At 37.8% G+C, this 27,794-nt stretch overlaps 1 protein-coding gene across 2 annotated transcripts; it reads right to left on the bottom strand.

Moving 5' to 3' along the window:
• Window positions 1–11,422: 11,422 nt before the first annotated feature.
• On the bottom strand, window positions 11,423–27,650 carry APIP (APAF1 interacting protein). Of its 2 annotated transcripts, XM_061347234.1 has the most exons (8): window positions 27,589–27,650; window positions 22,707–22,807; window positions 19,542–19,590; window positions 18,107–18,224; window positions 17,237–17,372; window positions 14,176–14,343; window positions 13,494–13,616; window positions 11,423–12,148 (listed from the first exon to the last, which is right to left on the bottom strand). In XM_061347234.1, the coding sequence occupies exons 1-7, from the start codon at window positions 27,631–27,633 to the stop codon at window positions 13,517–13,519; spliced, it is 717 nt and encodes a 238-aa protein (XP_061203218.1). In that variant the 5' UTR covers window positions 27,634–27,650; the 3' UTR covers window positions 11,423–12,148; window positions 13,494–13,516. The 2 variants fall into 2 exon arrangements, with proteins under 2 accessions (XP_061203218.1, XP_061203225.1); XM_061347241.1 differs by lacking the exons at window positions 22,707–22,807; window positions 27,589–27,650 and adding an exon at window positions 18,785–18,960 and having other exon boundaries at window positions 19,542–19,596.
• Between the last annotated feature and the right edge of the window lie 144 nt (window positions 27,651–27,794).

The raw sequence follows: 27,794 nt of genomic DNA, 5'->3' as shown, positions 1-27,794 counted from the left end.
GGATTTTTTAGAATAGCATGAGGGAGGATGAATGAGCTGAGTAAGCATCAACACAAAGGTTAAGAAAGAAAGTCAAAACCAGCCACTTCAATCATTGCTGGCTGATGTTTGTTCCTAGTATCTAGGCCATGATAGGTGAACAAGAGAAGACCAGCAAAATCCTAAAGTCCATTGAGTACCAGTTCAATCTCAGAAGTTTCCATAGAGAAGGAGAAGAAAAAAAAGTAATCACCTTTGCTCCAGGGGATTGGGAATGATGTGCTAAATACACCACATACACTGAAACAAACTGTAAAAGCAGCCTTTGACAGTCCTGTGGAAGACTAGAACCACAGTTCCCAAAGCTGCTGATCAGCCACTTTAATTAGTGCTAAACTTACCGGCTCTCAAGGCACCTTTCTTTATGAGTAGCAGTTCTCTGCAAGTATTTTGGGTTCACAGGCATCTGCTCTGCTCCTTAGGGATTTCTGTGCTGCGGAGCTCTCATTATCTCAGAGTCCAGAACGTTTGGCTATACCACAGGGAAATGCAAGCAGTTACGGAGGAAAGAAACTTGTTCTTCCAACATAGGAAAAGGGATGGTCTGCCACAGGGTACTAATTGTTTCATGACACAGCCACTGTTTTATCTACCAGCCATATTTAGAAAGCAAATGTTCTTGTAAGCTCTGCTATTTTTCTGTCCTTTGGATACTCTTGTTCTAAATCGTTTGCCCTATAATTTTTATGAATGTTTTCTTTTTTGTGTCTGTATGTCTTAACATCCTCTTGATATCTTTAAGTCTTTGTCATGTTTGACTTTTTCACTAGGCTTGCTTTTCCTTCATAATTTCCTTTCTCTATTTTCTCCTGCATATTCCTCTCCCTTTACCCCAGTATTGCATTTATTTATTAACTGCATTTAAGCAGTCTCAATAGAGCATGAGGACCTATTCTGTTGGTCACAATCTACAGAGTGTAGCAGAAAGGAATTTTATCCTTCTTTCACAGATAAGGAAAACATGGCTTTGCCCAGTGTCTTGACCTAACTCGTGTAAGGAAGCCAGATGCTTTGAGGCTTGAAACAGAATAGAATAACCCAGCACATCGTAACCCTACACACATCAGAGCTGGACTTGTCCAGAAGGATGCTGTGAGGCACAGTATCAAAAGCCTTAGTAAAATCCAGAAAACCTGGAGTTTCCATGGTTGTCACTGACAGAAGGCTGTAAGTCGTCTCTGGTTTTTTAACACTCCTTTTCACTCTCTGTGCTCTCTCTTCTCTTTTCTTCTGTACTTTTCCAGAGAGAACTGTTTATTCTCTACGGTTACTCACCCTTGGCCACTTTGCTAAGTGGATATCTTTCCACCCAAATCAGTGGCAATGATCTCAGGTTACAGGATGTTTCATCAACTGCAGAGCACCTGTATTGCATAACTCAAGTAAGCTGAACAGTACACCTATCTTGAAATAACACTATGCACACAAGTTAATTGCATAGTTACTGTGGAAAAAAAAAGCCGACGAAAATTAATTGTTTGGTGGTAACTATTCAGTGACTATCAGCAATGGCAGTAACTTGCTTCTTTAACTTAACACTTCGAGTGCTTGCCATTTTACAGCAATCATGCAGATTAATCTATCAATATACTGGTGTGCAAACAAAGTGACATTGTGGAAAAATGCTTGCACATAACATCCCAAGCTAACACAGCAAGAAAAGGTTACTCCTGCTGCCTCCATTAAACATTACTGACAACCGTATTCAATAAACAGGGAAAAATACAGTGTCTTTATTAAATTATACCCATGTTCTGCTGCAGGGCAACAGGGAAAGATGCACAACTGGGGAAAAAGGAGGAAAAAAAGGTACATGTTTGACATGTATAAATGAAAAGGTTTGACGTACAAATGGAGATCAAATAGCCTCTTTGGTTTTGCTGTCCTTGTCTGTGGCAAATTATTTGGGTAAGGGAAGATTGGTTGAATTACATGATGAAACATATGTTCTGTGTCATTATCTAAGCAAAATGACTACTGTCCTGTTTCTCTGAGTTATTACTACCTCCAACTCTCCAAACCTAAACTTCAAATTCTGAGACCAAGATAGAATCAGCTTCTCTTAATGGGGGTGGAAATGGAATAATTGACACATCTAATAATTAGGTTGTAAGTTTTTAACATGGAAATGAATAGTTGGTTGAAAAAAGAGAAAGCTGAACTTCAGACTTTCTAAACATTAAAGAAAGAACCATATTTTGGTAACTCTTCTGAAAACAGTTTTGAATCAATAGGCTTTCTCAATGGATTTTAGCATCCATGCTTGCATGTGGACATAAAGGACCACAGTTCATCTACATAAGGATCAACAACAGAATAAAATAAGGCATGAATAAGAGATTGTTTATTCAAGACCAAAAGTGGATACTCCTATTCCAAGATAAAAGTTTATCAGTGCTAAATCACTACTTTAGGCTAGACAGCTCCACCAGTTACAATGATGCTGTTACACAGTACAACAAACTTTCTTCCTCTGATTCGACATGATCAAAGGGGCTTTTTCTGCTTTTACTTCAGTTGAGCTTGACCACTTTCTGGTCAGACCAATGTAGTATTTAATGCAGTAACAATACCTTATTTACAAAGGCACAGTATATCTGTGTTACTGTACTGTTGAAATCCCATTTAATCATTTGAACACATGTCAGCATTTGAATTGGGCCTGTTACTGTTTTGCCTGGGTGTCTGGAAGATTGGGATGCAGTGTCTTGAGTGCTAATGTAATAGAGACCTTGAAGAAACAGTATCTAGTAGAAGTTCACAGCAACTGTTGTTCTGTATGTATTTCGTTAAGGTGCTTCATTATTAATGAAAATTTCAAGGGAGTTGTTATCCTATATTAACGCATGACAAGAGATTTGAATCTATTATTGAGTCATAATAGCTACTGGCATGGTGCTTTTTTCACTAGTAACTGGTTGGAGGGCAACCTTTGGACGTGTTCCTGCAGCAACACCCACTCTTCTAGGGAAAAGGATTATCAATGCAAATTACAGGGGTGTGTTTATTAAAGGTTACTAATTTGAAAAATAAAAAATTTGCTGAGATGAATGGCTGGCAAAAGCATCTGTCATCCATTTCGAGACCAAAAGATTATGAGAAACACGGAAAGTAAAAGGAGTTTTTGATAAAAGGGAGGCCTGGAAGCTGTAATTGCTTATGTATTTAGATTTGTTCTAAATTTCCTATTCAGACCTCCAGTTCAACCATCAATAACTATTCTCAGCCTCTTAAATATTTCTATTAGAGGTATCTAGTCCATAGATTTTTCCCTTGTCATCTAAATTTCTCCTAGAATTGTGCATAGTCACCAAAAGCCTTGAGTAGCCAAGAACCTACATCAAACCTGGCCCTTTCAGGAACCATCTTCAGGAGGTTCCTTTCAGGAACATCTTTGGAGGATGTGAGCACATTTGGGTCAGGTTGTGAATAAAATATTTCTTACAACTAAATGATTTTTTATATCCTATGTTATCTAAATGACACTCATTCAAAAATCTTCAATACACTTTAATTCCTTCTGCTGGAAAGCCCTCCTATCTCCCATGACAAAAGCTTTGCTGATTGACAGTACTTTAACTTCCTTCTGCTGACTCATCTTTCTCTAGTTCAAGCTAAGAAAAAATGGAACACCGATTCAAGTATCTATAAATTAAACACAGATTAGAATCCAGGGCTCCCCTTTCCCATGGAAATGATCTTTTGGTTGCTTGAGGATTCATAGTTGCCCACTGCTATCTCTTTCTGAGCCAGTGAAACTCTTTCACAGTATCTTTGGTAAGAAGGAATGAGAGTACTCCCTCCAAATTTAGAATAACTGAAGTTTTAGCTCTCTTCATGGAGATGGGAGAAACCTGGTTTCACCTCCTCATTGTGAAAACGTGCCACGTCTTCATCATTCTGAATGAGACCATTAACAGCTTGGGCACAATCTGACGGAGCTGGTACTTCCTCCTCCACAGGAATGAATTGATAATCCCTGGTTATTTTTTTACTGTTTTTTCAAAGATAGTACTTAGGCATCCATCTTTAAGAATGCATTCTAGGCTGAGATTTCTCAAATAGGAGGAGACTGCTCTCTGCTGTGTTCAGTCTAACATGCAGATATTGCTTTAAGATTAAAGACCTAGTTTTGCTCATGCTGTTTGCTACTGGTTGCTTACTCTACTTCACATACAGCTTGTGTTTTAAATATGTAAATATTCTTATATCTTTGAATACAAAAGCTTTTACAAGGAAGCCCATTACAATACCAGAAACCTACTTTCTCTTTTTGGATAGCACTTTCAAGCTCTAAGTGCTTGAAAGATGCTTAAGGAAGACCAATACCTTTACAGAGCTCAGTTTGATCGTAGATGAGTCAGAGATGTGATATTACTCTTTGAACAGGACCTGATTTTTACCCAACTGGGAAATCCCACCTTTATCCTCTAAGAATTCAAGTGTGGAAGTCATAGTCTGGGAGAGGGTGTTGTGATTTTAAACTGCTGTTGTGTTCACTGGAACCTGAAATGACCAAATAAGATAGTTTAGATGATAGCCCCAGGAGACTGTTTGGGTTATAGAAGCTAATTCCCAAGGACATCTATAAATCCTTATAAAATGTTACACTCTCTGCTCCTGAAGTCACTGTCTTATTCTCAGCCCCTAATGGAAAGCTTGCAAGAGTTCTGCAAGAAATGATTCCGATTCCATGTTATTCTCCATTGTGGTGAAGGGATCTCTGGCCTGATCATAACTTTTTTGACATTTTAGTCTTTCTGCTGAATTGAAGACACTGAGGATTTCCTCTACAGACATTATTAATATTAAAAAGTGCAGTTTCAGTGCAGAACTGACAAAGTGTGAACATACAACTCATGAGACTATCTTGACTTGAACATCTCCAGACTAACAGCATTTCAGTGATCCCTGCTGCACTTCAGCCTCTGTCTTTTATTTATTTGAAAACAAGTTTATTCTCTTATTTGCAGAATCTGAGCTCTGTCATTTCCACTGGACTGATACTTCAGGAGGAAGCAGGATTGAAACATTCTCTGAAAAAACCCCAAACCCTACCGAAAAATGTCAACTGTAATTCAAAATAGCAGCTTAAGGATTTAAACAAAATATGCACATGAGAAATATCCTGAAACAATTATTAGTATCCTTTTTTTTTAAAGGGAAGATAATTATGACTGCTACTAGAAAGGACCATAAAGTTCTTGATCTTTCTATCAGCTTCTGAGCACACTGAATTTGCATCTACGTTTTACAGCTTTTTGTGTGATAAACTTAATCCTGTAATGGGAAATCTTCTTTTGACCTAGCCGATACCTGTAGCACAGGGCTAAGTCTGGACACTTAGCTATAAAACTTTGTCAGCTTTATGACGCTTCTCCTGAGCTCTTCATGGCTGCTTTTCTCTAATGTGTGTTTTCTCCTTTTTTTTGCTTTTCCCTGCGCAAGTTAATTTTTATGTTACATTCCCTGCCACAGTACTTTGAATTTTCTCAGATTTTAACACCAGTTCCTTGTGGTTTTTAGCTTTCTCCTTCTTGTTCATCTGCTCCATACTCCTCTGTTTAGGAACCCTGTGCTCGTTTCTTGTGCTCACGATGGAGACTTCTTACTGCATATGAATATTTTGTATTCCTTCTTTCATCCTGAAGCGTTTCTCATGTGTGGACACTTCTTCCGTGGAAAAATATTTGTAAAACTATCCCCAGTGTTGTTAGGATCAATTTTGAAGATGGTACGAGGAAAGAAAAAATCAGAGACCTATAAAGATAGGGAAGGTAGGTAGGAGCATTGCAGAGATTTACAGAGCTTTGGAGGATTTGCGGAAGTGAAGCTGTGAATGGACTATCATTCATAGTAGAGGAAGTAAGCAAAGCAGTTTGGGGATTTTTATTCCCCAGAGGTTAAACCTCCTGGTAAATTTCTTCATCTAGATTTCTGCGTGGATTTCACATACAGAGAAGCATGACTAGGGAAAGCTTATGACTTGTGTAATGCTGGTTTATGGCATAACGCCACAGTTTTGGTCTCAGTGTTGCAGCCCGGAAACCTTTATCAAGGTAGAGTTCAACTCTCATGGAGAGACATTAAACTTTAAATATAGTTCGGATGACTGGGTCACATCCTTTGTCTCCCTATGGGAACAGGTTGCAATGCCTTGTCATTTCACTGTATTTGGTAATTAATTTTGTGCAGTGTGAGTTTCGGGTTACACTAAGCTACTGAGTATTTACTACTTGATTGGTCATTATTGTCTTCTGATCTAATTAAATTAGTTCCACATTTTCAGTATGTGACTATTTTATTTTTAACTTTTCTCAAATTTAGAAGGAATTTGTATTAACTACTTAAAATGTCTAGACCTCCCCTTTCAAGTACAGGAGTCTTCCTTACTAGAAATTTCAAACAGCACAATACACCTTAATGTAGGTCCATATTGAACTTTTTTATTAATAATATTGGACTAACTATTCCGACTACTAGGACTCTGCTGTTTAAAACATAGCTAAAGTATAGCAAAACATGGTACTATTTTCTAGTGCAATGAAAGTGTTTTATTAGTGCATCAATTGCAGTAGACATTAGTCGTTGTCTTCTTCATTTAACTGTGCTCATCTACTAATGTTGCTACCATTGCTACTAAATGTTGTTTTATTTAAGTGTCTGAGACTTTAATTATATTCTCTCTTATTGCCTTTAGTACAATTAAATAATTTGTTATCATAATGTTCACCCTTCCCTCACTTGCAACATTATTCCCCTCTTGGGCTATGGCTTGAGGCTTGATAGACTGATCTGTCACTAAAATGTTATTGAACGGGTTCTCCTCCTTTTATTGCTTGTCAGAAACAGCAGCTGCCCTCTCCCTACTCCTACACATCTCTTTGTATCCTCATTTGCTTTAACCATGGCAGGCAAACATGACAGTAGCCTTGAGGTTTTTTGGTTTGGTTGTTGGTGTTTTTTGTTTGGTTGGTTGGGCTTTTTCCTGGCAACTGGACTTCCAGTTCAAACAACTTATTCAAGTTGAGTAACAAATAAATAACCTTTATATCTCTACAGCACCTCAGCATCTAAGCAGGTTTACATGGTGACGAGTGTGACAAATTCTGTACTTTGGCAATGGGGTTACCCCCCAAAATAATCTAAAGCATGCAACTGGATTTAAAATGCAAGTCAGGAACAGGGATTTCCAGCATGGACTAAGTATTAATGTGTTCAGAAACATTTAAGTGCCTTGATTTTTAATTTCGAATGTACTTTCTCTGTAGCCCTTCCACTAAACTCCTGTATAGACAGTCCTTTATTTACGTACAGGTTGAAAAACCTACCTGCATTATGAAATCCCATTGATTTTGGCTATGTTTTTCATAGGTGTCGTCCCGAACCCTTGTTTTTGTGGTGCATGTGCTATATCAGAAGTTACTGTAACCTGAAGGCGAGGGCATTAAATGAAATGATGACCCAAGAAGATGTGGTAGCTTGATTTTGAACACATGACACAGGTCATAAAAGGAATAATTTTTTCATTGTATGAATTAAGTTGCAGGGCTACTGTTAAGTTAAACTTAAAATAACCCTTTTAAAAGTTGTCGAGGATAATGAATTAGCCAGGAGGAGTTGGAGTCTGCTGCTGCCAAATAAAATGCTTGGGGACTTGAGATAGAAGTGAACGATAAAAAGCAACTTTCATGCAGTCAAATAAATTACATGTTGGGCTTGGCTTAATCCTGGCATCAGAATGATCTCTGGGGTTTTCCCTACATTATCTTAGTCTATGATTATGCAAATATCCTTTTAATGTAGCGACTCCTTAACAGGAAATTAGTCTCATACTTGCTCATAGGCTCTTGCAACTAACAGACATTTGCTTGCAAAATCCTAGTCTGTCTGAGGTACAAAAAGGCACATTAACCCTTGAAGTGCCAAAATTTTGCAAACATGCAAATAACAGGGCATGCTTGGATATGTTGGGGGTGTAGCAGATGAATCACCAAAGAGATAAGTTTCCTAACACAAAAATATTACTGGGTTTGAAAGTTCACCCAGCACACAAATGGTATTAAGTTTCCATTTTGTTTTGTAAGGAAAATGGGAGGGAGAAAAACCTTACAGAAAAGCAGGATTAAAACTGCGTAAGACATGGAAATGAGGCAAAGCATAAAGAGAAATGTGATCATTAGTATTAAATGCACAGCAACCTGCTGAGCCCAGGTAGTCTACATCCTCATCCATGGATGGAGATGCACTCTGATTTATTGCAGTGATGTTTTCAGGAACTGCACAAAAATGGGGACTGTGAGGGTAACTTGCTTTGTTTGGATAACAGGAATTTAGGAATGGGAATCAGATGCTTCATCAGGAAAGACAGCTGGTGTCCTTTGGGAGGAGTGGAATTGAATTCACAAAAATTGCGTTGTGTTACTTGTCATAGTATTCATGTGTACCTCTGAATAAGCAGGAAAGCTTTTTTTATTTCTTCTTTTTGTAAATCTCTGCCAGGTGAATTTATATTTTTCTTAAGCTAAGGGTTTCTAGTTTAAAAGGTCATATTTCTTTTTAGGACAAAAAATACCGGTTAAATGCTTGATGTTGGTCTTGGATACACTAGTGACAAATTGGCAGCTAGTACTCAAGGTGTGCCCCCCCCGGCCTCTTTTCTTTCTTTACCCCTGATTGAACACAGACAGCTAAATCCTCAGAGTTATAGGGGAACCTAATGAAATTAAGCACCTAACTTTCCAATGGGATTTAAGGTAGTACCTGATTCATTCAAGCTCTTTTGAAACTCCCATCAAAGTGAATTGTTCAAGGCATGACCTTCAGGTAACACTTGAATCAGCCACAAAATCTAGACTTCCAGCTCTGTGCTTTAAATGTAAGATCTATCCTTTCTTCTATATCCAGTGTATTCTGCTTGTAATTACCAGAAATTACCATTAGAGAATTCAGAGTTAATCTGAGGCTCATTGAAGAGCAAGAAGTTATGCTTAACTATTTAAATAAATTGTTGTTGATCTGGTTTCTGGAGATTAAACTCTGTAATTTTATCTGTCACAGATGGGAGAAATTCGCTAATACAAGAGCATGGTATCTTTGGGTAAAAAATCTCTAACACAAATATGTAAGTACACCAAGAGTGAGCGTTTGAAAATGCTAGACAGGCAATGTGTATTTTTCCATGACTCCCCATTAAATCCCATCTGGTCAAACACAGCCCATTTTCACTTTTTCTGACTACTGTAGCAGATTCTAGTGAATGCCAGATTAGGTCTGAAGACACAGAAAAAATGAAAAATTTGCTATTTGGAATTGATTTTCTTTTCAATGGATTAAAATCCTAAGAAACATCCAACTGCTGAGGTTCTGCTAGCGGTTTCACCTCCAAAATAACTCTGCACTGCTGGACGCAGCATGCTGAACCACTAGCATTCAAATTCAGCAGAAACAGGTCCCTGTGCTAATTATGTCATCCAGAGAATTGCGAGATTTTATTTACCATCTGATGTATGTAGTGACCTCTTGGGTAGTCCAGTGGCCTGAAAACCGAAACATTCTCCTAATTTCTTTATTGCTTATGAATCTGTACACAGCTGATTATCCCCTTCAGTAGGAATACAGTAACTAGCATCAGCTCGCAGTTTTTATAACAATTTTGAAATTAAGGTGCATGAATATCCAACTGTATATTTGCTTCTTTTCCTTGATACAGCCATATAAAACGATCCAGGGGTTGGTGGCTTTTTTGCCAATTTGCTATCTTCCGTGAAACGGCAAAAAAAATTGTTACAAACCTGCCAAAAATGAATTTAGAGGAAGGTTACTGGTTTATTTGTATCGTTCCACTAGCCAGTGGGCTATTTTAAATGTTAAGTTTTTAAATGATGCTTTCAGAGTTAAAGGAAATAATGTCAGTTGTTCAGGCATTACAGCATTCACTAGAGGAGCTATATTGGCATCGTAATTGCTTACTGTAAGTTAGAGCTCTCTCTCTTCATGTTTCAAGATGTTGTATTCTGCAGTTTTGTTTCCTTCTTGGAAAGCAAGACAGACATTCATTAGGAAAATACTTTTATTGGGAAATATTAGAACTTATTTAATTTTTTGGATGACCCACTTGAAATGGGAATTATGTCATTTGTACCTAAGCCTATCTATCTGGTGATAATTAAACTCAGATAATCAGCTTTGAAGGAGATCAAGTCATTGTTGCAAACATATAAAAATACCCACCTGCCTTATTTAGCCTACAATTCACATCAGAAAACAGTTCAGTATTAACAATGCCGTGAGTTTAGAAGCTTTAAATCCTATGAGAAATTTTCATATTTTTGTTCTACATAATTTGAGCTAAACTGTAGGGGCTTTCTGAACACTTTGGGAAGCACTAATTGTGCCATGGGTTTATTGAAGCCACCAAAGCTGTCAGGGCATTGATTTCTTTGTTGAGAATTCACATGCAACCAGATGTGTGAAGAGTGTATTTAGCTCATTTCCATTCCACTCAATGGGACTCTGAGCATCTCAGAATCCTATATGAAAGAATTTACCAATTACTACAGAAATTTGATATTTCACACAGATTTTAGAAAGCCTACAGAGTGGCAAATTGTAGTTGGATGAGGAAGTGAATATTTGTAATTAACATGACTGCAGACGAATACATCTAGCAAAAAGTACTGAGTATTTTGTAGTTTGTCATTACACATGCAGAATAAAGTACCACCAAATGTAAAACTATCTTTATCCTTACAAAATATCCGTATTATGGAATGACACAATTACATCCTATTCTGTCAGCATCATCAGTATGATGAATAAACGGGAATTTACTTTTTACAGAAATACGACAGTTTAAGTGAAGAGTTAAAGATCACAGTCACTTGCTGGCAACTAGATTTCAAGACAAAGTGGATTGTCGCATCAAGAAGTATTGCTGTTAGCATGCCCATAGAGAAACAAGCTGAGGGAAATGCAATCTGCTTTCCTTTCATGGCAGTTGCACCTCTGAAAGCTTGAAAATAATTATAGAGATGCATCTTGTGCTGAAGTGGAGCACAGGAGTATGCAGCCTGGCCAAAGTCACTCTGATGTAAAAAAAATAACATTTTTCATCCAGGTTCTTACTACTGTTCACATCCACTCACAAGATGTGGAATCACTGAAAAAAACTGTCACTGACAAAGAAGTGTCTAATAATGCCAAAATGGATCATGGATTAACAGAATGGTTCGCATTAGAAGGGATCTTTGCTGTCGAACTTCACACCTGTGACTGGAGTCTCAATACTCAATCAGAAAGTTGGGCAATGGATGCTTAGACTGATGTCACTGGGAGCAAACCTCCCCAGGAGATTTTGAAAGAAGACACTAAGACACAGAAATTTATGAGAATGTATTTTAATGAGCAGTTTGATTAAATCTATCTTAGGCTGGCTAATCATAAAAATGCTGTTTTAAAGTTGTAATAAACAAAATCTTTCTTACTGAAAGCGAATGAACTTGAAGTAAAAACCAGACAACACCCAGAGCAGTCAGTCAGTGACAACTTCCAAATGCATGCTATAAAATTGTTTCCCACTTATTATAATGACAATTGAGAGAATTAAAAAATATACATGATAAAGGCTTAATTTTAGAAAAAGCTCCTATTAACATGGCAACAAATCACCAGTTCAAACAATGCTTTCAACTCCTAATTAAGGGGTTGTCCTCACTTTCTTTTCAAGAATGAAGGCTACTATAACTTTCAGAAATGAAGACTTAGAACAAGTTCAGTGGTGCTGCAGTAGAGCAGGATCAACAAATGCAGGTTGTTGAAATATGTATTTCTAAAGCACGCCAACAAAATGACACATTAGTTTTCAGTCTTTTTTCAAAATCATTTTTTGCATCTGAATTTTCATTCCTCCCACTGTAGCATTTACCAGGATAAATAGCAATGATTGTTCAGCTTTTTTTCTTCGCTTGTTTTAACTCTCCTTTTCTTGGATGTGTTTGCAATAAAAACTGACTGCTAACATCTGTCAACCAGCTGAGAATAACAGCACCCCCTTCTGGTTTTAACAGTGGGCGGTCGAATCTGGAACTGCCATCATCACGTAAGAAACCTGTGTAGGAGAAACAAGATAAAAGTCAAAATATTATAAAACTAGACATTGAGTCATAAGAAATAGGCAAAGGAATATTAGTGCCACTATATTAGCCCAATCTATTCAATTGCAGGAGCAGAGGAGCAATTTTAGGATGATTCTCGTGGGCCGAGAGTAGCTCTGTGCAGGTGTGGTAACCAGCATGTCTTCATCACTGTATGCAGTGGCATCACTCCAAATACCTGTTCATGCAGAGACTCACTTGACAGCAAGGCTCCTGTCCCACTGCTTCTTCCTGTAGTGTGGGCATACATACTTACGATGCAAGTACCTGTCTGTTCTGGGCTCACACTGCCTGAGCAGCCATTTTTCATCTCTTCTGATGCAACCATGGTGGGTGGAGAGGATTATCTGATGGGCCAACTGTGGAACAAGTGGCCTATCCTGTTTAATTAGACTATCACTTTGGCCTAACAACTCCTTTATAATCTCAGCACTGGTATCTTTAAACTTGCTTAGATTTTCAGGAAGAAATGTCCAAGACTTTGAAATGTTATGCTCCTGCTGTGTTTTGTCATACCAACCAGTATACTGTTTATGTAAGAATTATTTCAGGGATCCTTCGTGCAGAGAACTGCCTGATACATAATCTGTATGCATCACGCCTGATCAGTACTTCAAAATTCACATAATTGTTTGAGCTGGAAAGGACCTTAAAGATCATGCAGTTCCAACCACCTGCCATGGGGGAGGTCAAGGGCAGGGACACCTTCCACTAGACCAGGTTGCTCCAAGCCCTGTCCAACCTGGCCTTGAACATTGCCAGGGATGGGGCAGCCACAGCTTCTCTGGGCAACCTCTGCCAGGGCCTCACCACCCTCACAGGGAAGAACTTCCTGATATCTATCTCATCTAAATCTCCCCTCTGTCAGTTTAAAGTCATTCCCCCTTGTCCTATAACTACAGGCCCTTGTCAAAGTCCCTCTTCAGATTTCCTGATGGCCCCTTTAGGCACTGGAAGCTGCTCTAAAGTCCCCCTGGAATCTTCTCTTTTCCAGGCTGAACAACCCCTGTCTCCATAGGAATGCTTGATACAGTTACGTTTTAAAAAGCAATTGCACTTCATGCAGTACATAGATGCTAAAATACTCACAGCACGTACTTAACTATTAATACATATCTTTTTGGTGCATTTGTGATAAATAAGCATTATTTCAGGCACAAATACAACTGCAGCAGAAATGGAGCAGAGCCGGGGAGATGTGCAACACTGAAGCTTCCTAAGTGGGAAAGCAAACTGAAGTAATGGTGTCATGTGCAGTCTCTCCCTCCAAACAGATCATTTCTATAGATAAATTCACACCTGAATATAAATGTTGTGGTCATTTACAAGATTCCATTTTCTCCTGTTGGATGTTTTGAAGGATCTAGCCCATACTGCTTCATCTGCACTGCGATATCAAACAAGTAATCATAACACTCGCACCTAGAATTAAAATGAAAATAGAAGCAAAATATAAAGTAAGACCCAAGTCTTGCCATGTTTTTTAAAAAGTAGTGATTTACTTCCTTGAGCTTTACATCACCAATGTAAAAGTCTGAATGCACAGCCCCATTACCATTTATTTCCATTACTGCTGTAAGTGAAGCGCCCAGCATTTTTGCTACATGATCCTCATTTGCTGCATTTCCATCAGCAAATGAGGAAGTAAATTAAAAAAATGGGACTAGGGAAGACTAATCAAACAGTATTGGTTGGTGTCATATAAAAGCAGAGATTGCCTGCAGGTATCATACGAGGAAGGACTTGTCCCTGTGAAAGGAAAATGTTGGCAACCCTATCAGCCAGCATTGATATGAAAGGAAAACCATGTGGTGGTATCATGAATGAACCCATGGCTAAAAGCTCCTTATACATTCAGTGAGGCCATAATTTAATGTTCTGAATCACTGTCCATGGGCTGGAAATACACATGACATTAAGGTCATTATTAAGATTTTGAGGTATAATGGCAAAAGATACCATATTCCTAAACTGTACTCACATCGTTTTGGCTTTTTCCCATGTTTCCCCCCATACGTAAACTCCGTGACGTCTGACCAATACAGCACAAGAGTCTGGGTATTTTTCCATTGCACGTGCCATTCTTTCCTTGAGATCCTTCTCTTCTGGGGTGTTCTCAATAATGGGAACCACTAGTGTATCATCATACCTAAAGAAAAAATAATAATCATGTGTTTAAATAAAATGCTGTGTCTGGATGCACGAAGCTTTTCCTTAAGAAACAGATCCTTTGTGTGTGTAAAGATGTTAAATTTTCAGCACTAGTGACTTTATGCTCTTCTGAGTCATGCTGTAACCTAAGAACTCTCAGGAACACCTTTCACTCCCAAACCTACTTTATTCTGGCAATATCTAAGCTATACTTGAGGCAGAAAAGGAAAAAAACCCTTTAATGTATAAGGTGCAGCTATTCAGATACATCACTTTGTAGTTGAGTCCCTTTACAACTTTTTCAGACTCTTCATCCTGTATTGGCATCACCTACAAGTTTTATCTCAGATTAAGTTATTTAAAGGAATCACATCATGAAGAAGGAAATGAAACTGTTTGCTGGAGAGCAGAAAAAAATTAATTTTGGTAGTCCAAAAAGCCCCTGGAAATAAGATTGTCCTGCTAAGGCATATAAATAGAAAGTAGAGTCAACACATGAAAAATAAATTCTCTGTGATGGAGTCATTGGTGGGCTACATGTGAACTTAAGAGAGCCTGAGAACCCTAGTTCCAAAGACAAGATGATGCATGTTACTCAGTGGAACTTGCCTAAGAGTTTCTTCTGAAGGAGGACTATGATATTTGGCATTGCTCGAATCTTAATTAACACTGGCAGAAACTTGTTTAAATAGTTTTAATAAGTCCCCAGCTCAAGTTCAGATTTATCATTGAGATCACACAGGTATTTCATGAGTGGATGCTAGTAGTAGTTACTTTATAAAACAGAGAGGAAGCAATGGTAAAAATAATACAGCTTGTACTTCAATTCATATATTCAGAAAATTAAGAAGTTTTATCTCTTACAATTTTCAGTGCTCATGCTTTCCTAAGGAAGTCTACGTAAACAGTGAATGAAGAAAATTAAGTGGCTCTTGTAGGTTTACTTGGACTCTTACATATTCTGATCATTAAAATTGGATTTGGAGTGTTTGCTACTAGAGAGGCCAAATGAGCTAAGACACTGGTCTCCTAGGTTCTGTTTCCTATACAAATGTGAGTTTGGAAGCAGGTATAAATACCATAACTGATTATTAATCATAACATAAGCTTTTTATCACAAACCATTATCTGTAAAGACTCATGAAGACTCTAAATGACTAAAATACTTGGTATCTCTTTAGTTTTATTGAAATATAAGCAGCCTACATTTAGCCAAACCTTCATATAAAATACTGTGGACAGCCTGAGACTTTCAAAGCTATTTACTTCAGATCTAGTTCTCTTTCTACTGAAGTCAAACATATAACTATTCTGGCATCGCTAGGATCGTATTTAGGCTAACATATACTTCTGATTATCCTACCTGCAGCATTTTCCTGGATAGCTTCCAGAAAAGGCTAATGTAATTAGAAACAATATATTGTCAATCCTTTTTTTGAAAGGTCCTATTCTGTACTATAGAATTTCTTCCGAATTCAATGGGGAGCCTTGTGTGAGGCAAGACAGCTCAGTCAGTCTAGTATACACATATATATCCTTAGGAACCATGTAATTCGGAACTCTATTATTTTTTGGTAAATTAACAACATGACTCAGGATAACTCAGAGATATGGAACCTAATAAATAGAATGTCTCCTGACTAACAATTAGGAATTTTTGAGAATTCAAAATGCACATCCAAAGAAGAAAATCGTGGATGTTTTTAAAAAACAGTGTTATTTTTGTTTGTTATGAAGGGTCTATTTTGCCACATTAAAAATGCAAATGCTAATGCTGACAAGGAAGTATAGCTGGCAAGTCAACCAAAACTGAGTAAAATGTGCCCGGGTATAAAATCACATGCCAGACAAATGGCTTGCTCCCCTGCCAAAGGGCAATCAATAGTTACAAAAATTAACATAAAAAAGGGGAAAGAATTTAGCATTTCAAATTTTCATCCAATTGTCACATATTATATACCTCATAGCAGCTGGGATGCTGGGGAGGGACTGTTCATTAGGGACTGTAGTGACAGGACAAGGGGTAACAGGTTAAAACTTAAACAGGGGAAGTTTAGATTGGATATAAAGAAGAAATTCTTTACTGTGAGGGTGGTGAGGCACTGGAATGGGTTGCCCAGGGAAGCTGTGAATGCTCCATCCCTGGCGGTGTTCAAGGCCAGGTCGGAGAGAGCCTTGAGTGGCATGGTTTAGTGGGAGGTGTTCCTGCCCATGGCAGGAGCATTGGAACTAGATGATCTTAAGGTCCTTTCCAACCCTAACTATTCTATGATTCTATGAAATGCTGTTTGCAGATCCCAATTCAACACTCTGTGGGTGGAGTCCTCAAAACAAGCCATCACACATAATGTGAGTTTGGAATAACTCTGCACTTACCTCAGAGTTCATCCTTGAAAAGTAGTAACATTATCTTTAATGGGCTGTTTATTCTGAATTTTCTTTCAAAGTCTGTCAAGTAAAATTTCAAATCCTCCACTCAACATACTCTCAACTAGCAGAGGAAGTAATATGTGAAGTCCACCCAAATGTAGTTTGCATGTTATCAATCCAACTTAATGTTGGTTGGCTCCAGTTTCAGTTTAACACTGTATAGATGTGTTCACATCTCTGTTCTTGAGATATTTGTCAGGACACAGCTCTTTATTTGGTTTGTTTCTGTAGCTCAACAGAGGGCCATAGCCTTGACATTACAAGATTATATCTCAGATCCCTTTCATAGGCTTGAGACCTTCTTATGGAAAGCCAATGACTGATTTATTCCAGACATGTTTTTACTTCTTATTCCTAATACTTCATATTACATACTTTTAACATATGTAACTCAAATGACTTGTCTACTTATATTTCTGAAAATACACAATCAGACAGTATGCCTCTTTTTAGAGAAGTACCGGTAATAGCCTCCTGAAGTACACTTCTGGATTCCTTTTATCATCTCCTGATGGGTAATAGTGAACTCACTCCCTGGGTAAAGAAGGGTAGCCATAACAGCAGCCTTGGAATGAGTATGGATCACTGCCCCTGCCCCTAAGAACAGAAAAAAAAGATAAAAATATATTTTTAGAATTAATTATAAAACATGTCTATTAACAAATTTTTTTTCACATACTTGATTAATTTCAAGTATTTACCATTATTCTGATAACGATAAATATTTGAAGTGAATGGAAACAATGGAAAGACAGGTAAACAATAATTATCATTTACTTACAAAGGTGCAATGTTGCCAAAAATATGAGTTTTCCTTAGGTACACATGTAAGTTTCTTGTGTGGGAAGGTCAGAAGAGACTCTCTAAATCCTTTCTAAAGTAATAGAAGTAAATCTGAGCCAACAGCAAAAGCTGTCTATTACTGTCTGCTTGCAGAAAAAGTTTTGTATTTTTTTCACCTGTCCATAATTCAGAACCTTTGATCCCAGCCAAGTGTTGTAGAAGGATCCAAACCATAGTTGCTGAATTGGCAGAACTACTGGTATAAAATTGCTGTAAATCCTCCAACTCCTTGCCCAGCCTACCAATACACTGCACTAAAAATTAGTGCCAAAAAGACGATCACAGGTACAGCTACATGAGAAGATTAAAATGTATATGACACTCACAGGATGTTACTGTACATACTCCTTTGCAAATCAATTTATTTTAGAGTTTTGTGTTTATTTCATTGTAACTTCCATGTGTAAAGAATATAATGAATATCGATTTTGTGGATGTGTAGATACAGTGTTTCAGTCATCAGTGAATTAAAAGCATTTGCTACACACCTCTCATAGTGTAAGCATTCATAAAGAGAGGTGTGCACTGGCTCTTCTTCAGTTTCCTGTGCGGTGGAGGACCACTGATGTCTTGTTCGTTCATGTCACAAACAAACATATCTTCTGGCTGTATGAAAGAAGAAATAATTTTGAGATGTGATGACCCCTTCTACAGAGATAAAGCATATATACACCATGTATTTAATACAGAATGTGATTTTAACTTTGTAAAAGTGCTGTAACACACCACATTTATGTTAGCTTCTAATACTATTTATTAATAGCATGAAATGTGAATTAATATTAATAGCATGAAATGTGAATTAGGTCTTTTTATTCAGACTGCTGCTAAGCAGATATTTGTAAAACTAAAATTTTCTCAAGAAAGCCTGTTTTTAAATAACAGACAGATAAAAATGAAAACTAGTAACTGATAAAAGAAATGTAGATGTACTTTTCCTTTCCCCCTTAAAGAATCAACAAAAGACGTATTTAAACCTACATATATTTAACTTGATAAACTATTCTTTAAAATATTACTTCTAGTAAATTGTACGTGAATATAACCCTTGCCTCAATCAGCTACTCCTAACAGTACAAAGAACTGTTCAGGGCAGCAATAAAACTTTCTTGTTTAATGTTATTTTTAGTATCAGCAGGAAATACAATTGCAAGAGATTTCCTTACTGTGCTGAATTCACTGCTACTGCTAGCAAAGAACAGACCACCACAATCTTGCCGTATCATCTTACGTGCCTTCATCTGCCTTACTTGCTAACATCCCCACTGAGGACTGCTGCGAAGCTTCAAGTTTCTATCAGTGAAGAAATTTCTTTAACTTCTCATTGTATTTACCCTCATATCTATAAAACAACAAAATCCTTTCACATATTGGTGTATTCTGGGGGAGTTCCTGCTGTCATAAAATAGTTACCATTTACCATTGTCTTCTCCACTTATACTTTGGGGTTTTTTTTGGACAGGAGGCAGACAGACATGGTCACCTTTTCATGGGCAGAGCCTATATATTTATCTACTGGGACTATTAAGACAAAGCTTTGTAATCACTCAAATGAAAATAAATAGATATGAGGTGTTAATGCTTAATTATGTATGTGCCACTGTAACTTGACACTGCAGCCAGACATCTAGAAAGCTTTTCAAGCTTCACAAATAAAGATGGACTTTCATGATGTTCAAACCTCACAGCCTTCTGCATTAATTTAAAGCAAAGAGACCATCAAGACTAATCTACACTGGCCACTGAAATACATGTTGGCTTGCTATGCTAGTGGAGTACTGGGTGAAACCCTCAGTTGTTTCAATAAGACAGTGAATAGTATAACAAGTTTCTAACTTTACATAAGAAAAAATGAAACTCTGAACAAAAGTACTTTCATCTATTTCAAGATGAACTCTGTGGTAAAAATACAGTTGAACATACCTGTATTCTTTCCTTTTGGACTCCTGAAGGAGCGATGTAGATTTCATTCCTATGAGGAGTTACATACAGGGAAAAATTATCAAGACAGGGTTGTTCAACTGCATGGGCATTGGAGCTCTCAATCCACTGAAAAGTAAACAGTAAATCTGGCTCCTCGTATCGTAACAACTTTCTTGCTCTTTCTATAGGTTGCCATGTAGATGGTTTTCAGAACAGCACCAAATCATACAAGGGCATACGAAATCTCTAACTTGAAGGAGTACAAAACTGCTTTCAACAATGAGATCCAAAATGCACACAGGAACAGCAGCTCTGTTTTTCCTATAAACACCTAGCCTCCACCTGCAATAATTCCAAACTCATATCCCTAGAATTCAGCATAAAAAAGGAACTAGAGAAATCGCAAGCAGATAGTGATTTGACAACACAGGTGACAAAACTATTACTTAAAAATCCACAGGCTACCTATAAACAATATTATCTGTAGCATTCTACAACATAAATACTTTACATTTTTGTTATAACTGTACAGTTTAGGTTTTAAATGCATCTATATTACCTGTATTGATAAAAAGACAACACTAATTCAACACAATTAAACGATTGAAATTTAATTCCCATTGCATCAGTTCTTGCAAAGACTTTAAAATACTTATTTAAATAAGGATGATTTTAAGATGTAATCTGAAATTATTTTGATAGTAGCAACCTTTCCCTTCCTCATCATGTCCCATCCCTGTTGTCCCGTCCATTCCCCCCCCCCCCGCCCCTTGCACCCTTTTCTCTCCTGATTGTAATCGCTTTCAGCAGTAACATACTAAATTCAGGAGCACAGAGACATCTAGTGAATAATTAGTCAAGTTACAGACACACTTTCTAAGGAACATGAGATGCTTATATTTCTGGACAAGAGAAATTTTTGGACACTTGCAGAGCAACAAAGCTGGTGAAGGGTCTGGAGCACAAGTCTTATGAGGGGAGCTGCTGAGAGAAATTGGATTGTTCAGCCTGGAGAAAAAGAAGCTGAGGGAAGACCTTATCACTCCTTACAGCTACCTGACAAGAGGCTGTAGTGAGGTGGGGCCAGTCTCTTCTTCCAAGTATGAAGTAATAGATCAAGAGGAAATGGTCTCAAGTTGTGTCAGGGAAGGTTTAGACTGGGTATTAGGAAAAAATTATTCACTGAAAAGGTTGCCAAGCATAGGAACAGGCTGTCCACAGAACTGGTGGCCACCATCCCTGGAGTTATTTAAAAAACATGTAGACATGGTGCTCAGGGACATGATTTAGTGGTGGACTTGGCAGTGTTAGGTTTACGTCTGGACTCAATAATCTTATGGGCCTTTTGCAATTTAATTGATTCTATGATTCTAAATCTTCAAAAAATACAACTCTTTAGGATGATTTACTCTTCACAGTGGTAAAATGCTGAGAATCACATAAAAACATGTCTTTATGTTTGTAGTTATTAACATTCGTGAATTAACACTGCCAATATCGCATTAATTTACTCTTAAATTCTTTGCATGAGCAAAATGAATGAAAGTGCAACATACTGAGAATTCAAATGGTAATTTGGTTTCTAATGAAAGACATGCATTTTCTTCTTAAAATTATGTTTTCCTTTTTAGAAAACAAAAAAATTATAAATTAAATAATAAATGGAAAATCTGATGATGAAATATAACTTTCAAAATACATGATACCTTTGAAACACAGAACAACTGACAGAATTCTAGATCCATTTTTAATATGTTATCCCATGTCCGAATTGTCATTTTTGTTCTGGGTAGTTGATACAAAACTACACAGTGAGTAATACTGATTAGAATTAGCTGAGAAGACCAGTTGTTAGAATTTCAATCAAATTTCAATCATTTTTTCATTATTTCCAATGAAATAATTCTAAGCAAGTCTGATCTCTGCCTTATAGCTATTATTTTTTAAACACTCATGTTATTGTAGGTATAGAACAGTACAGCCACATAGGTTCCAAGACCATGTACAGTATTGGTACCAACTCAAATATGTATTTTGGTGTAGTCTGGGCAACCAAGTTATAGAACTGCTGGGGGAAACTGTACTATTGCCAGTGTGCTCTCCATTGACACCATCTGTCTTGCCACAACCAACATCAATCACACTGAAATTACAAAGAACATAGGCTACGTTTAGCTACCAATGAGAAATTAGTGCTAGAAATATATTTCCGTAGACAAAGAACTTTAAAAACAAGAAAAAAAACCCTTATCATTCCTGTCATTACTACTGCTGTTGCTATGCTTACAAAATCAAGCAGGGAAGTGGAATGACCTGCACAAAGCCATCAGAATAGCACAAATATTAGCATTTAGAGCCTTTCCTGCATATGTATCTCTAATACATTTGAATAGCAATGGCTATATGTGTCTGTATGCAAGTGTATGTCAGAAAAATGAGAGGTCGGTTGCTTTCAAGAGTGTCACTACATCCTGTGACTGGGGACAGAACTGCAGGCATTGTGCAAGGTGTTTTGAAAAATGAAGACTTCGACTTTTTCAATGGCCACTGAGAGGAGCTCTGTCTCCATTGAAAGCCTGGAAGGTATGAACACGGGGAGACCAGCAACTTAAAAAGCAAACTGCTGCTTCTCAGTAGTGGATACAGACCAAAAAATATTTTGCTGTTACCTGTTCTGCTTTAGTAATATTTTAAGAATATCTCCTTAGAAATTAACGCAGTAGAACAGTAATTTCCTCCTTAAAAGAAAATGTCCTGCCTACAAAATATTGAGGGTGGGATCCATCTAATCTAACTGCAGGCATTTGAAAGCTGTGTGCCAGGTGTAACCCACCCTAAATTCCATAGTCAATGAAATTAAAAAGGGGAAATGCATTTTCCCTTAAAGACAATTCATCTACCTTAAACTAAGATAGGAAAAAGACAGAAAAAAAGACACTCTGTGAAGATTACCTCTGTTGAAGGGGCTGCAATGACTAATTCAGACTAGCTACCACCCTTCTATATGGTAAAATTTGGCGTACTGTTCATTTCTCCTCTGCCTTCTACCTCACTCTTGACATTCAAACATTTTTCATGCAACTGAAATGCCCTCACCAATTACTAAACAGAGCCACCCCCACCCCCCTCTAATCATCACATTCTTTTTCTTCTACCTTTACTCACCCGTGTTTCAAGCTAATTCCTCCACCAGTTCCTGTTACCCAGCCCAAACCATAAAACAGTCTACAAAGCTCTGGGATAAGATTTCTTGGATGTAACTTCTCCTAAAAGTAAAGAAATAAATTAAAACTCATTAGAAACATCATAAATCTAAGCATTTCAAAGCTGAAATTAAGTTTAAGGGGACACTACTTTTATACTGCAGTATGACAGTCTTGATTTATGCTTACGAATTTCAGTTACAACATGACGCTGTTTGTACAATGCCCTTTATGCTTTGCAGGAGCCATTAACACCTTAAAAGGAACAAACAAAAGCTCCCCACTCCCCAAAATGCATGTCTGACTATCCTTCCCAGGAAAGATTTCATCTCAAATTTAAGTGCAGTGGCCCACAGGTCTTATCCCAGCAAGGTTAGGTCGTAGACTATTGTTATTAGAAAAGAAAAATAAATGCATCTAACATTACCCGTTTTGAAAAGTTTAACTTTTTCCAATTGAATCAGTTTTCTGCAGGTTTATTTTGCTTAATTTACAAATTTCAGTAGAAGAGACTTTATTTGTTCTGTTCTATTTTTACATAGCAGTCAAAAATACCATAGAAGACACAAGCAAATTATTTGATGAAGTTCACATTCCTACATTTTTACAATGTGAGGTTACCTCACATGCAGTTTAGCCAGAAGGCAAATAGCATTTTTTAATATTTCTTTCAGAAGAAAAAAAATATTTTTTTCAGTATTCCACTGTTCAGTACATCAATAACTATCCATTAACCAAAGTAGCTGCAGTGTCACAGATTAATCACATAGTTCATCTAAACCAGAATGGGTTTACAGTACAAGACAAAACTATTTATTGGAAATTCTAAACATTACTCTGTACTGAACATACAAAACAAAAAAGCCATACCTAACAGGCAGTGGTCTTGGATTGAGTGCTACGTTACAAAGCTAAACATTTTTCATGTTGGATTCATTCACATAAGAAATATAACCAGTATACACAGAGAAAACCGTGAGAAGTTATTTTAATTCATGCTGTGCGCTTGAATATATACATTTGCATGTTGTTTGAAGTATTTCTTTCAGGTTATTTGAGAAAACAAAAAGTGAGATTCTCCCTTCCCCCTCCCCCCCCCCCCCCTTTACCAGTGTAAAGATAAAAATCTTGTGTTCTTTCACAAAGATCCTGATAGGACTGAACTCATCAGGTAAGGAAGTAAACAGCGAGACAAAGCAATTTATGACAATTTATTTATGACAAATTATCTCCCTGGGATAGAATAAGATTTCCACCCCATTATCACAGCAATACAGATGGGTTTGTATCTTATATGGGTGTGTGAGAGAAATCAGAAATTAAGCACAACAGATGTGCTTCTTGCATTGCTTTCAACAGAAAAATGGAACAGTTTTAGGCAGACTAAACCTTTAGGTCACCAAACACAGTCCCCTCCTACTGCAGACAACTCTCACATAATTCTTTTTTTATATGCATTACACCTGATGAATACTTCAAACTTCACAGAATCACAGAACGGTTTAAGCTGCAAGGGACCTTAAAGCTCAGTTAGTTCCAACCCCCTGCCACAGGCATTAATGCACGTGTTTTATGTTTACAAACACAAAACAAGCACAGCTATGTGTAAATTATGTGTTGCTGTTTCATTGTTCTGATTTATTGATACAGAATTAACACCTGTACCTAATTCACCTGTCACAAAACTGAGTCCCATAGTATCTTGTTTAATTCTTATTCAAAATAACATTGCTGTCTATTCCTAACCTAGGTACTACAACCACTATTTTTTTATTTCAAAGAAAAATTATGTCTCTTCTACTTTTGATGGAATAAGCTTATACAAAATAGGTTTATATTGTTATTATTTATTGAATGTACACAGCCATGAAAAAAAAAAATTATAACATTCCCACAGTTGTTTCATGTTTTCCCTGTTGGACGAATCTAGGCATTTACTGCAAAATTTATATTAATGGGATAACACGGGTGCTTTTCACCACTTTTATAAATCATCTAAAATAATTCTGCAAAGCTCAAAATCAGAAACTACTTTTGCAAAAACATATGAAAAGAAATATAATCAAGGAATTTTGACTACTTCACTGAGAATTCCAGGATTATAAATCAATCCTTGGAGTTTAACAGTATTTTCCCAGGATCAGTAGACACTAATCATAATCATAAACTAGCTGAACAAAAATCTAATTATTTCATGTTTAAAATTGCTGATGATAAAAATGACACTTCTTTCCATAATTAAAAGCGCATAATTGCTATAATAAGCCTGGGAGTGAACATGTGTGAAAGCAGAAGGCAACTCAACAGTATTACACTTTGTCAAATCTCAATTAGCAGTATTTTAAGTTTGATTTTCCAGTTGAAGTACAGATCCCATTGGCTGTCTCTTTTTTCATATCTCCAACTCAGGAACTGGCCCACCAGTTTCTACATGTTGTTATATATCAATGAAAACTCTACAGATTTCCATGAACTAAAAGAAGTGACAAATTTTTCAATCCATTATTGTTTTGAAAACAAATTTGCTGGTAAATCTCTAACCAGAAACTGACTGGAAGTATTCACAGAAAAATTAGAATCTATTTTCAGCAGTCAAGTCTATTTTAAAAAATATATTATTGCATTCTGGAAGATGGTGCTTGCTCAAGGAAAATGAGCTTTTTCCTATTTTATTTAAATTACTTTACCTAATACGATTTAAAACATCAAACAAACCCACCCTCCTGACCCAAAACCCCATAACAGAGTGTGTATCCAATGTAACAAAAATCAAGGTAGACCCAGGCTACTTGTAGAACAAACACAATTTGTAAAGGTTTGAGGATAATTTTCAAAAGGTGTAAAGCTGAACTACAGTGTGGATATTTTAAGATATTACAGTAAATATAAAGTGCCTGAAATATGTACTTGCCTTTCCTAAACTGCTTAGAAATCATAGATCTTTGTCAGAAGTAAGCACAGGATGCACAGATGAAATCATACTGTTGATATTTCATACTGACAGGTAGTAAATAATGATGAGGTTTCTCTGAATAGCCATGTAGTGGTAAGTTTGATGTAGTAAACCAGATTTGTGCTACACTGTATACATGAAGTGAGAAAAGTACCAATAATAAACTGGCAGATTTCTGTTTAAAATCTGTCTTTAGCATAGAAATGCATCAACTAAACCAAAATTGCAAAAATAATGTCATGATCCCTTAAAAAAGTTTATTTTTTACAACACCTTCGCCACCATACAAGGATTCTATAATGCACAAAAGGGTTTTTTAAGTGAGGAAAAGGAATAATTGTAAGGAAGAGACAGGAAAGCAGGGCGATGTGGATTCTTACTCTGCTTAAACGACACAGACTGCCAATTTTTAAAGCAACTACAGATCTCCAAACGAAACAGATCATTTATGGTTTGCCTTTTTTAGTTTTTTTTTCTTTCTTTTACTGCAGCAATTAGAAACTTTAACAGGATTTTATTTTATTTTTTGATAAGTGAAAATAGTCCTCTAGTGCTCAGTTTAGTCATTTACGCCCATAAAAGGCCATTTCCAAGAGGAATGCTTGTTTAGTAGGGGGAAGGCACATTACAGGGGTTAAACAACCACATAATAAAGATAACAAAGGCAAAAAAAACCCCAAACAAAAGGCAAAAAAATAGCACAGGCCAAAACTGGGAGACAAGTAGTTACTTTGTAAAATTCTTTTGCTTGAAACATTAAGAAAAAAGTGCTGTTGTCTCTGTTCCCTCTCCCCACCCCGATACCACAGTTTTCTAACACTGAAGACAGTGACCTTTGATGGTCTGAAGTGAGATCATAAGACTACGGCAAAATGGAACTGGGATTCTGTGAGGAGCTCGAGATTGTTCCCTGTCCCTTGGAATTACACGGAGCAGCTCCTCTGAAGAGACGGCCCACAGACAGACCAGTTCCATCTTAGTGATGCTGCTACAGGAGGCTGCATGCCCCAGGAAATTGCTTCCAGTTGGTGTTGGACCATCAACAGCTGGGAAGGTGAAGGGATGGAAATGGCAGCCTGGGGTGAGTTTGACAAGGTTTGGAAGCTCCTACTTTAACCTCACCTTTAAAACCTCATGAGTCACAAACTCCACAGGCAATTTGTTTAGCTGCCCCAGGTTTGAAATATTTTCCTAAGGTCTAAAGTAAACACTGCTTGCTAAAACTTAAGCTTGTTGTCTCTTATCAGACAGTTACAGGCATAAAGATGAGGCTCTTTCATGTCTGTGACAAGATTTTATATATTTACAGGTTGCCCAAAGCAGCTGTGGCTGCCCCATCCCTGGCAGTGTTCAAGTCCAGGCTGGACAGGGCTTGGAGCACCCAGGTCTAGTGGAAGGTGTCCCTGCCTGTGGCAGGGGATTGGAACCGGATGAGCTTTAAAGTCCCTTCCAACACAAACTGTTCTTTGATTCTGGAAAAAAACAACAACCCAACAACCCAAACAATCAAACAGAGAGAAAGGCCAAAATAAACCAAACTTAACTCCCCAGAGTTACCACAAATAGAAGGGCCACGAGCCCTGTAACTGCAGGTGGACTGCCAGCCGGCAGCACTTTGAGAAGTGTAATACATTTCCTAACGCCTCTGTGCTCTCTGATAAGTAACAACGTGTGCGCCTGACGGGCAGAGCGAGAAGCCCTCAGCAGTGCCCAAGTGCCAAGGCGGGGCCTGGACACGCCGGTTAAGGCTTATGCCGGTTCACTGTCGCATGTCAAGCCGCCAGCAGTCCCTCTCAGCCGGCGAGGGGACCGTGAGCTGCCGGCAGGGGCAGGGGGCTGCCCTGCGTTACCTGGGCCGCAGTGGCAGGGGTAGGGGGCAGCCCCGCGTTACCTGCACGGCGTCCCGGTCGCTGGCGCCGATGCCGTTGGCTGCCATGGCGCCCGTGTGGGCGGACGATGGTGGGGGGGACCCTTTTCTGGGGCCTGCCCTCTGAGCGCCTGTCTACCGCGGCTGTGTATCACCGAGCCGTGCGATATCCTAGTGGGCTGGACGTGGTGGGATGTGCAGACCAGTCCCTCCTCGGGTCTGGTGTGCGG

The sequence above is a fragment of the Neopsephotus bourkii genome, unplaced genomic scaffold (assembly GCF_033783945.1).
Source record: "Neopsephotus bourkii isolate Nb327-2 ecotype Australia unplaced genomic scaffold, CSIRO-AGI_Nbou_v1 NB_42, whole genome shotgun sequence".
NCBI classification, from domain to species: domain Eukaryota; kingdom Metazoa; phylum Chordata; class Aves; order Psittaciformes; family Psittacidae; genus Neopsephotus; species Neopsephotus bourkii.
Note: the sequence above shows the minus strand (reverse complement) of the source record. Positions and strands in the feature narration are given on the sequence as shown.